Source organism: Cnephaeus nilssonii (assembly GCF_951640355.1).
Source record: "Cnephaeus nilssonii genome assembly, chromosome: 7".
In the NCBI taxonomy this organism is placed as follows: domain Eukaryota; kingdom Metazoa; phylum Chordata; class Mammalia; order Chiroptera; family Vespertilionidae; genus Cnephaeus; species Cnephaeus nilssonii.
The window spans coordinates 78,233,095-78,248,382 of NC_137078.1; the positions used below are offsets into that span (position 1 = coordinate 78,233,095).

The 15,288-nt window shown below is 46.3% G+C and overlaps 1 protein-coding gene across 1 annotated transcript in view; it reads right to left on the reverse strand.

The window, feature by feature from the left end:
• MACF1 (microtubule actin crosslinking factor 1) overlaps positions 1–12,811 on the reverse strand; it is a 331,345-nt gene extending 318,534 nt beyond the window's left edge. The window contains exon 1 of the mRNA XM_079776973.1: positions 12,494–12,811. Coding sequence (XP_079633099.1) covers positions 12,494–12,587 — 94 coding nt within the window. The 5' untranslated portion in view covers positions 12,588–12,811. The remainder of the gene's footprint in view (positions 1–12,493) is intronic.
• Positions 12,812–15,288: the final 2,477 nt, after the last annotated feature.

Below are 15,288 nucleotides of genomic sequence, written 5' to 3' on the forward strand. Positions count from 1 at the left end.
TCTACACCCCCACCTCAGCAATCAGCTAATGGAAACAACCTTAACTCCCCAGGCAGAAAAACCTTCTAATTAAGCCTTTGTTTCTCTGGCACTTTCACTAATCCTTCCTCTTCCCTCCTGGGCCACCTCAGCTCAGTCCCCAATCTCCTTTCTAAGGTAGACTACACAAAGCTACCTGAAAGGAAGCTAACAGAGTTCAAAATGAATGGCTGTTATCTAAGTGAATCTCTTAACGAAAATGTTAACCTTAAGCTTGGGTGATTTGGGCTGACGAGGAGCCAACTCAAAGTCCATATCACCAAAGTGACTCTGAATAGTGAGTTATTTACTCCCATCATGTTTCCAAAGGTAATGGGTGTGACCTCTCCCTACCCCCACTCGCAGCTCAGGTCTCTGAGCAACACAGGTAATTACGGTTTGCCTACTTACTACAGAAACAGCTAGTTTCAATTGGGTTCATTCCTCTCCTGCCTGCCTGTCCTATATTTTATGCACTGTCTTTGTGCTTAATAGCACTTCCATACACACTCAGAAGTGGTCGCAGCACACCAGACTGTGATATCATCACCTTTCTATAGATGTCCTGGATGCCTGGGTTACAAAGAAAGTCTGAAATGGAATTATATGTAATATACCTGAGTGGCAGCTTATAGCACTATACACAGCACAGAACTGTCCTTTGACTCCAAAGCCCTAGAGACTTCTCTCCATTAACACAGCCCCAGTGCTCCATGGGGTTGTCAGTAAACAATTTCTGCAATTCTACTTGAGCAGTTCAAATTAGACAATTTTTAAGAGAAGTCTGACACATTTGCAAAGTAGTTTAACTCATGAAATATATGATGTGCATATCATTTGACACCACTAACACCCTCAACCAGACCACAATTAGATTGGGAAGCTCAGACAAATATACACAAAAAATTGAGTAACAAAAACCATAAGAAGTGCTACAAGGCAGTTTTGGTTTATGATGAATTGCAGGAAAAACCCTTGTTATATTTAAAGACCATAATCAAATCACCACGTAGCTTTCCAATCTTTGGAACTTTTATTTATTTAATTTTCCATATTATCACAAGCCTATTAAAGGTATTATACATTTTTACAAGAAAATGAAATGTAATCAAGAAAAGGAGAAGAAACAAATGCAGATGTTTCAGCTCTGCTCTTAGACAACTTATGTAGGCAAAGGCAAAGGGAAGCAGCTAATGACAGCAACATTTTCTGCCTTTATTAGCCCCTTAATACTGTCCCCACACCTATCTGCTCTTACTAAAATACCACCTAAACTACTGCCTCTTATCCCTTCTCAAGGGCATAGTCACGTCAGGGCCTCCGCACTCTCACCCCTACCTAGGAGCCACCCACCGGATGATCAGAGAGAGGAGGCCTGAGAGCTGGGAGTCTAGTGCTCCCTCTATCTTTCTCTCCCACAGGGAGGGTGAAGGAAAATTCCAGGCCCTGGCAGATCCCCATTCTTTTTAATAAAGGTAGTATTACATGAACTAATTGACAATAACAACAATAAAGGTAGTATTACATATACTAATTGACAATAACAACAATAAAAACAATGACTGGACCTCTGAGAGATGTGAGACTCTTAAAGCACCCCAACTAAACTAGTCTCTGTTTTCCATTTGGGAAACTAAGCAACAGAGTCTGGGATAGGTCCTACATTCTTACCCCCAGGAGGTGCCCCAGACCAGGCCGGACCAACTTTCCAACCCAACAATGAATGACCTCATGGGTCATGTTGGTGTTTGTGAATACACGCATGTGTGCAGTAGGTTTGGGATAAATGTCTTCCATTACAAAGACATTGTACCAGAGGTCCCAAGTCTTCCAAATCTCCCTGCCCACCACTTCAGCCCCGTTAGGATCCTGTCCTGGCTATATGGAAAGAGAACATGGCAATAGGTCTGCATGACTAGAAAGGACATTAGAGAGAAACTGCTTGGCCAAAGGGCCATAGATGGCAGCTCCCTGGAACAAAGATGATCTTATCGTTGTCAATCCCCTCTTCCTCTGGACTAAGTCTCTTTTTCAGAATAGCTTCTACTGTGAAAATGACAGCTAAATGAGGCGTGACTATCCCTTATTTGTTCAACTGCTTACACATTCATTATTGTTTTTGTCATTTGTAGCGTCTACTGTATACTATAAACTCCTAGAGGGCAGACAGGGGCTTATGAACTCTATTTATTCAGTGTTAGATACTATACTACATTCAAAGAGGCTTTTAATAGAGGCTTTTTGCTGATGGTGATGACAAGGATAGTAGAGGGGGTCCATACATGCAAAGTGGCATCCCCTGGAGTAGACCATCCACTGCAAGATGTGGAACCAGAGGCAAGGGACACACAAGTGTATGTACACACACCCCTCTCGCAGGACAGAGAGAAACTGTACCAGATAAGCCAAACCAGGGATTGAAACAAGATCAAATATTCTCCAAATTAATGGAGACACACCTTCCACTCCCTGGAGTGACTCATGTCAAATTTATCTGATGCAGAGTCCAAATTTACAAAATGAGGAGCAGAAAACAAGCCACACTGATGGGAACATGCCAGTTAAAAACCAAAGGATGCAGAGTGTGCCAAAAGGGGCAAGACCTAAGTCAATTCTGAACTCGACCTAATACGTTAGAAAATATCCTCTACACTGGACTAAGGGTGAAAAAAACCAAGCAAGTAGAGGACAAAGGAAAGGGTAACTAAAACTCTTTTTAGATATAAAGGTCAGATAAACTCTGAAGGACACTATCATGATCTGAAAGGCAGCGATTACACTGAACCTGTTAAGGTAAGGTGGGGAGGGTGAGTCATGAGAACAAATACATCACGTTCGCTGCCCGCCTGCCAAATACACGCGGAGGAGGCTGCATCTTCTACAATAGCCACTCTGTCTAGTTTTTCGAAGAACCCGAGTCTTCACAAGCCTGGTCCAAAGAGAATAGGGAATATCCTGTAGTCTTCATGGAAAGCACAAATGTTTCTAACCTCAAGCACCCTGGGGAGAGTAAGTGAAGCTAAGCCTAGAGTTCACTCTCAAACCAATGAATCCTGCATTCTCCATATCAGCTACTGAGATGAGACCACAGGTGAGAAAAGCCTCTTCTATGTCAAGTCAAGATACCCTTGATCACAAGTCAGATTAAGTCAACAAAGAGATAAGAACCCATTTCTGCTATGCACTTTACTAAATGCTATAAAGGGATCCAAATTATAAATGGTTCCTGCCCTAAAGAGGTTACAGTTTTGCTGGGGGGCACAAAACACAAGCCAGCCAGAGAACAAACAGATGTTACACTTTTTACAAAGACCCCCTATTCTTCCATCAAACCTATGCTGGAAAACGCTGATCCTGGATCAATCCACCTGTCTGCCGTCTCAGTTATCTATAACCAGGTTGTTGAGTGCTTCTGGTGCTAGAAGGAAAGAACACACATGTGCATGTGTGTACATGTGTGCATACACACAGACACAGCCCCTACTCTCAGCAGATAGCTCTCCCCCCACCCCCTATTTCATAGAGAGAATAAGAGTCATCAGGGGAAATTCCCTCAAGTTCTACTTCTCTAATCAGCCAACTTAACCACCTGCATTCTTGCCTTCCTCCCTTTTTCTCGTCAGACGTATTCTTCTTTTAACTCTGGATCACATGCTCCCATCAATTATTCTCTTCCTTCTTTAAATTTTGTTATATCTCCCCTTCGCTGCTGACTTTCCAAACAGCACTTAAACATGCTTAAGTCTCTCATATGTTACAATAAGTAAACAAAACTCCCTCCACCTTACATCCCCCTCTATATAATGTTTTCCTCCTCTCTGTTCCTTCAAAATCCAGGTTTCAAAACTCACTGATACCACTCCTGCACTTCTCCTTCACTCCCCAACCCACTGCTTCGTGAATGTACTTCCCACAGCTCCATTGAAAATGCTCCAGTAAAGGTGATCTTTACGTTAGAGCCTAGCGTCCTTCTCTTGCTGACCTCTGCATAATCTGACACTGTGTGGCACACCCTCCTTGAACTCACTTCTCCCCTATTTCTCCTACATCTCTGGCCACTCCCTTGTGGTAGACAATGTCCTTCAGAGCTACGCTTCCTCTGATACCAAAACCACCCTCCCCCTGGAATTCCCCAGAGTTTTTATTCAAACCACTTCTCACTGTACACACACTCCTAAGCAATCTTCTTGCCCACTCCTGTGGTTTTTATTTGATGAGCTGATGACTGCCTCCATCTATAGCTCTGAGCTCCACATGCAATACAACTACCTATCTGTTGAACACCTCTGCTGAGCACCCCACAGAAACCTCAACCCCAATGCAATGAAAAATGAACTAAGTATCTTTCCCTGCACCAGCACTGTGTTAGCATGTCACCGCAAATAACCTTCCTTCTCTTATACTCCTTATTTTAGTTAAGGACACCACCCACCCACACAGAAACCTAAGCCAGAAACCTCCAAGTCATCCAAGGTTCTTCCCTCTCCCCTCAATAGAACACATTCTATTAGGCATCAAAACAGGTGGATTTACACCTTAGCATTTCTTGATTTGCCCACGTCACTCTAGTAATACTTCACAATCTTAGTTTAACCCCTAATCACTCCCTACCTAAATTACTGTCACAGCCTCCTAACTCATCCGTCACTAGTCTTGACTCTCTCAAATCCTCTTTCATACTGCTGCCAGAGGAGAAATATTCCTAAAATGAAAATCTAATGACAGCCTTTCTTACCCAAGATCCTTCAATGGCTCCTAAAAGCCTATAAGATAAAGTCCAAACTCTATACAGTAGGACATACTAAGTCAGTCAACATTTTAGCCCTCCCCACTTTTCCTACCTCATTTTTCTCCTTCCCTTACATAGGACACCCCAACCTTACTAATACCCCATATTCCCTCTCTTCTGTTACTTCTCTCTCATCCTCGTACATCTGTTCTTGCTGCCCAAAATGCCCTTTATGTGAACTTTTTGCCCAGAGTCCCAAATTCTTTAGATGACAGCTCAGTCATTTCCTCTTGGATGCCTCCCCTCCCCCTTCCCACCCTGGCTATAGTGGATACTTCTCTTCACTACCAAAGCACCAGCATTTACCTAGATAACAGCACTCGCTACCTTGGGTGATAACTGTTTACTAATGTTTCCCCCATTAAACTGTAAGTTCATAGAGATGAAGAACATTGCCTTTGTTTCCTCAGCTCTCTTTGCCTATTGCCTGCTTCACAAGAGACATTTAATAAATATTTATTAATTGCACAAATAAATAAATCCTCCAAACAAGCTCCCTGATACCCTGGGAGATTAGCAGTTCTAGATATAACTGAAGATTTTAGAGCAAATGTAAGAGGATTTCTTATGCAATTCTTAGCAGATATTCCTAAAACCATACAATGAAGATTGTCCAGACTGGATAGAATAGGTGTTCTGGGGCACTCCACATTTCTCATTTAAATGAGAAGACTCAGAAACACAACCTTGAGTCAAAGGTTCAAGTTCAAAATAAAGTAAAATCTTCAAAAGAAGGTTTTAATATAAGAAGACTTTGTTTTGAAAAAGCCATGGGGGATAGTTATTTTTTTTAAGGCAAAATCTTCTAGAAAAGAATTAGCAATGTTATTAACTAGATTTAAGTCCCTATACCTGCCCAAAATGTCTCTCAGATATACCCCTCTCCTCTTCACCAGCCACCTCTTAATCTAACCTCACGACTCAATTACAACAGTGATTACAACTTTTAGGGAGTAGATCACTCTCACCCATCATTTACACAGCCAGGACATTAATCCTCCCCATTGTATAAACATGAGGGTCCTCATACTGACATTCAGGACTTTTTCTCCTTCTACCCCTAATCTTAATATCATTCTCTCAATGTTTCTAAGTGGCCCACCCAATTCCCCACTACCACTTTCCCCAAGACAATATCTGCATATAAGTACTAATAGAATGCAGTGTACAAAGTGAGCTTATCTCATTGCTGTTGATTGACTAAAAAGCACAGAAAAAAAAAAAAATCCCTTCCTATACGTCTCAATCCAACATGCTCCTGCAGGTTGAAAACTCCAAAAGACACTTCAAGCGAGCGCATTCTTTTCATCAACATTTACCTTTCTGAATAAAAATCATGGTAGAAATTTGCTATGGTAGGAGGGACTCCATCAATACAGCTGGCAAAGCCCTTGCCCAAAAGAAAGATGCAGACTGACCAATAAACTTATAGTAGGCGATGCAAATCATCCCTGATAACAAGCACATCCCTGAGGACTGACTACACATGGTCATGCAAAAGAAAGCAAGCACAGCATGTCAGATCCGAGGCTGGCCAAAAAGGAGGTGTCCCTGAAACTCCCTTCTCTCCAGGCAGAGTATGAATGTTTGTCTGCCTACCTCTCCATCCTCCTCCCTACACACCTCCCTACACACACACACACACACACACACACACACACACACACACAACTAAAGAAGGAATATTATCTAAAACTCTATACACTTTCCTGCATTTTTTTTACAATTTTATACATTAAGCACACTTTCATATTATGAAATTATTTTAAAATATAACTTGAAAGTGCTGATTTGATTGCCCCCTCTCCTGAGAGAAATTCCCTGTCAATCAACCACATACAAAAGAAGTACAAAAAGTCCCTACATGATAATCACATAAAACCTCATTAGGGAAACACTTCTAAAAGAGATGAGGCAAGAATAATACAAAACAGTATATAGTTCAAGGCTAATTGAGAGGTAGACATTATAAGAGATCAGAAAGAAGAAAGATTAATGTCTGATAAGAGTAATGGGAGAAAGGTACATAGAAGACGCAGATTTTATGCTTCGCTTTAATACACACACACAAAAAGATTTGAGTAATTAGAAAGAAAGGAAGAGGGCATTCCAGGGAGAGAGAACATAAAAGCACAGAGGCAGGTCTAAGGACCTGGGGGAAGTATTACTCTGTGACACCTGCCCAAAGACAGCAAAGAGCTGTGGTTGGGCATTAACAGTTGACATAGTTAGGAATGCAAAGCAAGTCAAATTATGAAAGGGCCTGAAAGTGGGGACAAAGAATCAGAGATTCGTTGTAATTTATTCCAGGAACTGGGAAGTTCTGGAAGGAAAAATAATATTTTATTAGAAGTAACAAAAAAAGTTGGACCAACATTCTTAGATACTGCAAGCCAAGCCAACAGGCCTGAAAGGGCTCCTCCAGGCCAGGAAATTAGTAAATGCCCCTGGTACAAGCAAGGCAACACAGGCTTAAATTCCCATCAAAACCATGAAGAACAAAAACAGGCGCTTTAGCACACCACCCAAGCTAGTCACACATGGCTCAACATATAATTACCAGAAGCTGAAAGGGCCAACCTTATTTAGTAAAAGGAGGAAAGCTGGGTATTTTCAAGACCATTGAAAAAATACAACAAACTCATGTGCAACCCATAATTGCTTACTTGTGACTTTTGATCCTGGGATGTTTCTGTTCCCAGATGTGTACTCTGAAGTATTCTTTCTACATGGGCTCTAAAAACTGAAATTGGCACTGAAAAATACCAGGACAATAAGGCTTCAGCTGATTCATTTCCCTGGCTTGCATTATGTCAATTGCCAAGCAAGCCCAAGAGAAAGCAGTAGCTCCCATAAGCACTGTTAGCACATGCACACATATTATGATTTCAACAGCATGAAGGTGGCCAAAGCTTCTGATTTCCCAGCAGACGGACTTGATTCACTTTCTGAATTAACAGTGTCCTTGTCCAGAAGTAGTAATTACTCCACTGTCCTGTCTAGAAGCTATCCATTCCAATTCAAGGGTTGTATTCTAAAAAGGAACTTAAAAACTGAGTCAACATTTAATCAAGAGGTTGCATCAGGGTATCACTTAGGTAAACAATACCAAATCCTCAGCCTATATTTTCCTACGAGTGTGTTACCAAAACTTTATCACTTTGCACTACACTGCCGTTGTATAAGAATTTCAAAGCGGTTTATATACCGTAAAACCTCTCCCATAAGGGAAAAAGAAATTCTCCACAGTTCACAGATTTGGAAATGTAGGCCACATAAGGTTGTGACTTACAGTTCAGAGACTAAAAACTAATAATGATGATAATAACAATTAAAGCATTTTCAAAATTTTTCTTTATTTACTTGAGAGAGGAAGAGAGAGAAATACTGATTTCTTATTCCGCTTATTTATGCATTCATTGGTTGATTCCTGTATGTGCCCTAACTGGGGATCAAACCCAAAACCTTAGTGTATTGGTATGACACTCTAACCAACTGAAGCACCTGGCCAGCGCCCCATTTTCACAATTATCTCACTTAACTCAAGTCACTGCTCTGATTTTAAAACCTCCTTCTGTGATACAATGTAAAACATTCAACTACAAGTTTGGATCCTGGCTCTTGGACAAATAATTTAAGTCTCTATGCCTAAATTTACCCATGTGCATAATACCTTCTTTACAGGATATCATAAAGAAAATAAGTTAATGAATATGAAACTGCTTTGAAAAACACAAAGTATTACATATGAAGGTTTTTCTAAACATTATGGTTTAATATATGCCAATAGCTCACTTGGATTCTCATGAATCCCAATGAGTTAGTATTATTATCCCAATTTTAACAGATGAGAAACCCCAAGATTAGAAGTTAAGCAGCTTTCCCAAGATCACTCACAGCACAAGTTAAATGGCAGAACTAGGACTGGAGCACAAGACTAAAGAAATTCAAAGCCTAGTCTCAATTCTGCTGTCTTGCTGGTTTTGTACATTAATAATATACAGACCCCCCCAAAAAAAAATAATAATATACAGACCCTTCACTCCTAATTCTCTATACAGTAAACTCTGTAATTTCTTTTCTGTGATATGATGAACAAAAAGCAGTCCTAATTAGCTTCACATAACCCATGACACCTGGTGAGAACTCTTTAAGTTTTTAAGTACCAGGTAGTCCATGTTACCAGTGCTGAAATGTGAATGTTCTCTTTTATTCTTAGTCCAGCCTGGCATGGAAAGACTCTTTAGTCTTTAGGGCTTTGTGAAAACAGTCTAATTCTGCCAGTTTACATCTTACCCTTTCTGCTTAACCAACCCCTATAAACCCAGACAGTGTTTGTTTTCAAGCCTTCTCTTTAAACAAACCTAAAACTATGTCCATGTGGCCTGCTTCTTCAGTAGAGTTTCTTTATCCTGGGAGAAGAGTCAGGTCCTGGTTCTCCCACCTCTCTGACTGTTCGTTCCTTCTTATTTTCCTAGGGGTTCATAAGGATCTCAGTCTACAGAGAGGGAAACGTGCTGACTGATCCGTATCGTCTGGATGAAACAGTCCTCCAAACAGTGTGCCTCTCTTCTGTTTCCATGTTTACCAAGCAACCATCTGATTACTAGTTTCATAAGCACTTTGGTACAAGGGGAAGGGTGCCCCAGACAGTGATGAAAGTATTCCAATCACTGGACAGGTATGTCCTCTAATATGAATCAATAAAATTGGCGTACTAATTGTCGCTTTTTAAAAAAAACTTTCAGCCCTGACCGGTTTGGCTCAGTAGATAGAGCGTCAGCCTGAGGACTGAAGGGTCCCGGGTTCGATTCCAGTCAAGGGCATGTACCTTGGTCACGGGCACATCCCCAGTGCAGGAGGCAGCTGATCGATGTTTCTCTCTCATTGATGTTTCTAACTCTCTATCCCTCTCCCTTCCTCTCTGTAAAAAATCAATAAAATATATATATTTTTTAAAACTTTCAATGATTGATTCCCCCACTGCCCACTGAATAAAGCCATAAAAGAATCTTTACAAGCTATTTTTCCTTTGCTAAGGTGTGAATAACCAAGGGAAGAAAACAGATCTCATTCATAATTCTGGCATCTCCAGGGCTTAACACTCTGTGATCTCTAATAGGTATTTAATAATTATTGGGGGATTGGAAGAATAAAGCACATACTCTGGCTCTGTTGGCTGCTGTCTACTCTGAACCGTTAGGATCCAGAGTTACTATCTAATACCTCCTCCTGTTTGCTGGTCAGTCCAGGCTCTAACAGAGCCTTTGGCATACTTAGGAAATGAGAGAGTGTTTACGTCCATACTGAATCATCTAATCCTGCCAAAACCATGCTCACTACCAATATACAGGGAAATTGTTGCCAGGCACAATTCTGGAAAGTCCATGCTTGACAACCATTCCTAATATAACTATAATATACTGCTCTACACCCTTACACACTGCAAATACATCACTTCCCTTCTCACCTTTGCCCCTTCTGGGGGCAGTTTATGCAGCTGAAAACTTTAGCTCTTCTTCTGAATACAAAAACATGTTTCATTTGTAGAATAAGGTACTACATATTAACAGCAACATAGAGATCCAAGTAATTTGGTGGCCAACCAATGAGAGTCTAGAATCCCATCATCATCAATACTTTCACAAGTTTCTCCAAAATAAATGCCTGGTAGTTGATCCTCAACAAACTACCTCCCCCGGTCATTCTATTGATTCCAGCTTAGGCAAACAGTTCTCCGATTAAGGCAGTAAGGGGATTTCTAAGTCTGGAAAATGCAGGAATTCCACACAGCAAAGTAACAAAGGCCCGGATGCTAATCCATCCTGATTTCCCAGTGAGAATGGTGCAGTGGGGATGGGAGAGAAATTCTTCTACACCTATTATAGAGCAGGCTGCACAACCACCTCATCCAGCTCAAGTTGATCTACTCTGGCCAACCATTTTTCACTCATTCCTCCCCTCCAGAAAGAGATCTGTGTCTGGGAAGGATCAAGTTCCTATACACCTGATCAAAGTCCCTCACAGGAAAGCCAAACTGAGTGAGAGAGCTGAAGGACTGAACACAAGAGGCCTCTCCCCCAACAAGCCCTCCTTTCCCCCTTCTTCCCGTTCCATTGGCTAGAAATCCAACTTCCTTTCCGCTGGAGGCCACCAGCAATCTGATCCAGTGAGGTACTGAGATTTCTTCACCTGTTTTTGTTTTAATTCTGACTTTTAAAGCTGTCACAGCTCGAGACAGGCCCAGGGAATCCTCCCTCTGAAGAGCAAGCAGTGTTGCTCAAAAGCCTGCAAAGGACACTTAATGGAACCATTCACTTAGCAGCATTTTTCATTTTTTCAATGAAGTTCAGCGGCACAATCTAACCTCTTTGTGCTCCGAAACGAACCACATTTCTTAAAAGAAGGACCACAGGGGGTTGACAGAAAACTTGCTGCAGGCCGGAAAACCTGGACAGCTTACAGGAGCTAATGCAGAAGGGAACAAGTAGAACTCTTGAGCTAGTCCAGTTTAGCATTGCATCTCTCTCTCTCTCTCTCTCTCTCTCTCTCTCTCTCTCTCTCTCTCTCTCTCTCTCTCTCTCTCTCTCTCTCTCCATTCTCAAGCAGAGCTCCAATGCCACAGCGGGCGAAAGGGAGCCTTTTACAGCTTCTGCATGAGTTTCCCTTGACTGGGTGGGTGCCATAAACAAGTATGCTGGACTCGGTCAGAAGGGCTGAATTGTCCTCGCCTTCAGATGTAAAGAAACTGAGGGCCCAGTCCCAAGGGCCCCAGCTGCATCCACGAGGAGAAAGTGCTGCCTCCGGAGTTTCTGGGAAAATCTCCATGTCTGTGGAAAGCGCAGCCGCCGCACCAGGCAAAACCCCAGAACTGGCTGTTCAGGATCCACCCCGGCCACGCACCCCCGGCTTCCCCTTGTGGGGCAGCCACAGCAGCGAGAGCCGCGCGGGCCCCAGACCCACCGGCCGGTCACAACTTTCTCTGTCTCCACCCCAGGCTCGGACGGGCCATTAACTTGCGGCGCTCGGCTCAGCCAGAGAGCCTCCAGGGGCTGAAATCCGAGCTCCAAGATAAATCTTTATTTTTGAGAAAAGGAAGCCACAGCCCCCGGCAACGGTCAGGCCCCAAGCCCCCGGGGGGTGCGGGTGGGAGGAGGCCAGCCACCGAAAGTGCACACTCACGGACGCCGGCCCCGAAGAAGCCCAGGGGGTGCCCAAGCCCGGCTGCCACGCGCCTGCTGGGAGTCTGGGAGGACAAAAGGGGCGCGGGACCCTCGGCGGGCACGCAGAGGTCCGAGCCTCACGAGGAAGCCCCGCACCCGGCGCAGAACGGCGGCTTCCCGGCCCCCGCGCCCCTGCTCGGCAACTCCCCACGGCGGGCGGGCGGGCTCCCCAGCCGGCTCCCCGTATCGCCGCCTCCCAGCTGGGCCAGATAACAGTCACGGTGTAACGAGCGAGCGCCGGGGAGGCGCCCTGGTCCGGAGCAGGGGGTCCGGGGGGTTACCCCGCTTCTGTAAATAAGCCGGCCCGAGACACCGCAGCGCGACCCGGGTGGGCGCGACCCGCCCGGCCGCCCACCTGCAGCGGTTCGGGGGGCCACCTCGCGCCGGCCGCGGACTGGGGGCCCCCCGACCAGCCCGGCCCCATCCGAGCCCCGGCCCGGCCCGGCCCCGGCGGCCGCCGCACCTTTGTAGCGCTCCAGCACATCCTCGTACGCCTGCACGAACTCCTTCTCCTGGCTGCGGTTGGCCGGCTGCTGGCCCGGCACGTAGCCAGCCATGGCCGCCCGGCGCCGCGCTCTCCCGGGCCCCGGCCGACGCCGGTTCCAGGCCCGCGCGCCGCGGCGGCGGCGGCCCCAGCCTCGGCCCTTTGTGCGGCTGCGGGCGGCGGCCCCTCGCTCTCGCTCTGCGCCCGCCTCGCCCGGCCCGGCCGTCCGTCCGTCGGTCGCGCTCGCTCCTCAGCCCGCTCGCACCCGCGATCCCGGCTCGCGTTTCCGCCTCCCCACCCCTCGCCGCGCTCCTCCCTCCGCCCGCCCGGCGTGGCGGCGGCGGCGGCGGCTCCTCCAGTCGGAGCGCCGGCCCGGCCCGCTCCCCGCCCCTCGCCCCGCCGCCTCCGCCGCCGGCGTGTCCTCGGCGCCGGGCCGCCCGGCTGCCCGCACGGCTTCCCCGGGGTCTGCGGACCAGCGCGCGGCCGGACCCGGGCCGAGCCGCGGGGGCGGGGGCGTGCGGCCGCGGCGGGCTGGGCGGGAGGCCCCACGCGCGTCGAGATGAAAGGCTGGGCGGGCCGCCGCGGCGGGGAGAGCCGGGGCCGACTCCACGGGGGAGAGAGGGAGGGAGGGCGGGCGGCCCCGTCTGACCTCCCCCCGGCGCGGGGACAAAGGAGGGAGCCCCCGGCTGGAGCCCACGAGCGGGCCGGGGTCGCTGCGGGCAGGGACCTGGAGAAACGGAAGGGAAGTGGGAGAGCAGAGCCCGAGATGCCTCAGGTCCCGGCCGGCGCGGGCAGGACGAGGGCGGGCGGGCAGGGCCCCGACGGCTGCAGAGTGGGGCCCGGGCGGCACTGAGGCCACAAAGAATCCCAGGAACAAAGGGGTTTCCAGAAACGGAAGAAACGGAACTCGCAATGCCTGGGCGGGCCAAGCTCCACCAAGTAAAGCAGGCCGAGGATGCGCGGCCAGAGCCTGAGAAGGACCACCGAGGGAGCCCGCTGTCTGCACCTGGGGGTGACTCAGGAGGAGAGACCCAACAGGACTGCGACCCTGAGACTGCCCTGCAACAGAATTAGGCCGAGAGGGAGAAGTGTGGGAACCTGAGGCCAAGCCGGGATGTTAAGGAACAAAGAAAAGGATTCTGGGGCCTTCGCTAGTCAGGGAAGAAAAAGGAAAGCCAACGCCGTGTGTCCTTCAAACCCCACATTCCTAGGCGGCGCTGGGCCCCGGAGCTGTGAATGAGGAACAGGGGTAAAGGCAGGGGACCTTTTTGCCCACAGCTGCCCCCAGCCAGCCATCCTCCTCCCCAGCTTCATCAAGTCTGTTAACTTGCTTTTTCAGGAGGTGGAGAGGTGGTTGTGGATAAAAAGTTAGGCTTGCTCATCTTACAAGAACAGCGCATTATTAGCAAGTTTAAAAAAAAAGAATTCATGCGACACTGAGCAGCCGAAATTGGGACTTGGGCTCCTATTACAGTTCCCATTCTCAAGATTTTTAAAGAGCAGCTTCTCTTGCCCCAGGGGGCAAGGCCTGCATCTTTGTGCCCTATGAGTAGTGCCAAGGATTTGGTCAATGCTCAGCACATTAATGACAGGAAGAAGAAATAATGCTTTTCACTTAATAGGCGCACACTGGTTGTTTCCACATCACACCATGATCAGAAATCGGGTGAGCAAGTCATTAATCATATCTTTTCCATCAAGTTTTGCTGGCCTGCCCGAGTTCTCCGCCTAGATCATACAGGGAAGGGCCTACAAGGGGGTATGGGGGGGTGGGTCTTGGACAAATGCTCATTTCCTTCCAGTTTATTAATTCTTTGTGCTTAAAAAAAAATGCTAGTCCACTGCTAATGAGCTCAGTTTAAGAAACAGAAGTGAATAAAGCTTGAGGTTTATTCTTTTTCAAATAAATAAAAGGCTTTTAGTAGAAAATGCATGACGAAGGAGTTGGTGATGGATGGCATAAGCACATTTTTCGTAAACAGCAGACAATATAGAAATGCTAACTCTAGGGAATCTCGACTGTATCAGTGCTGAGTCACCTGCATTTCCCATATTATTTGTGTAGGGCTAAGAAGGCCCAGACACAAATACACACCTCCACCCTCACCCCCAAACAGACATCTGCTGCTCAATTTTATTACAGTAAATAGAAAAGTCCCCAACCCCCTCTGATGTGCCACTTTATGAGCAGATCCCTCCAAAATTGTGACTGACACTCCCCAAGGGTGAGGAAAGACTAGGGCCAGAAGGGAAAGCCAGTCTGTTCTGGGAATCAGGCTTTGTTGAAAGCCTGAGAGGTTTGGTGGTGAAAAGGCAAGAGGTTGTAATCAAGGAAGAAAGTTCTGGTTTGGGTTGTGGGTAGGGGGCTTCTGAGACTCAAGTAGCTTTCTTGACAAGATTTGCATTTCAATGCTCCCAGGAGATTTTGAAGTAATGAATTCTAATGAATGGAAAGGGGGAAGTCCACATGTTTGGCTGATGTTCCTGTTTTATACAGAGAAAATTTTACAAGGTTTCAGGAACAAAGCAGCTTCTAGGGGAATGGGAAGAAGGAAGCATGTGAAAGGGAGGTTTTAGGTTTTGTCTAAGCAACAGTCTAAATTTATAGCCTGACCACACAATTGGGACAGCTCTGAGGTTTTCTCCTTTTGGTCTATGATTTTCCCTTGCTCCTGATGGTGAGACTGCACTTGCATTTCTAAGGAGGCTGCAATGGGGGGGGTAGCAGAAGACAGGATGTACTCAGAAGGGCATCTAGTGGGGGGAAAGGGTAA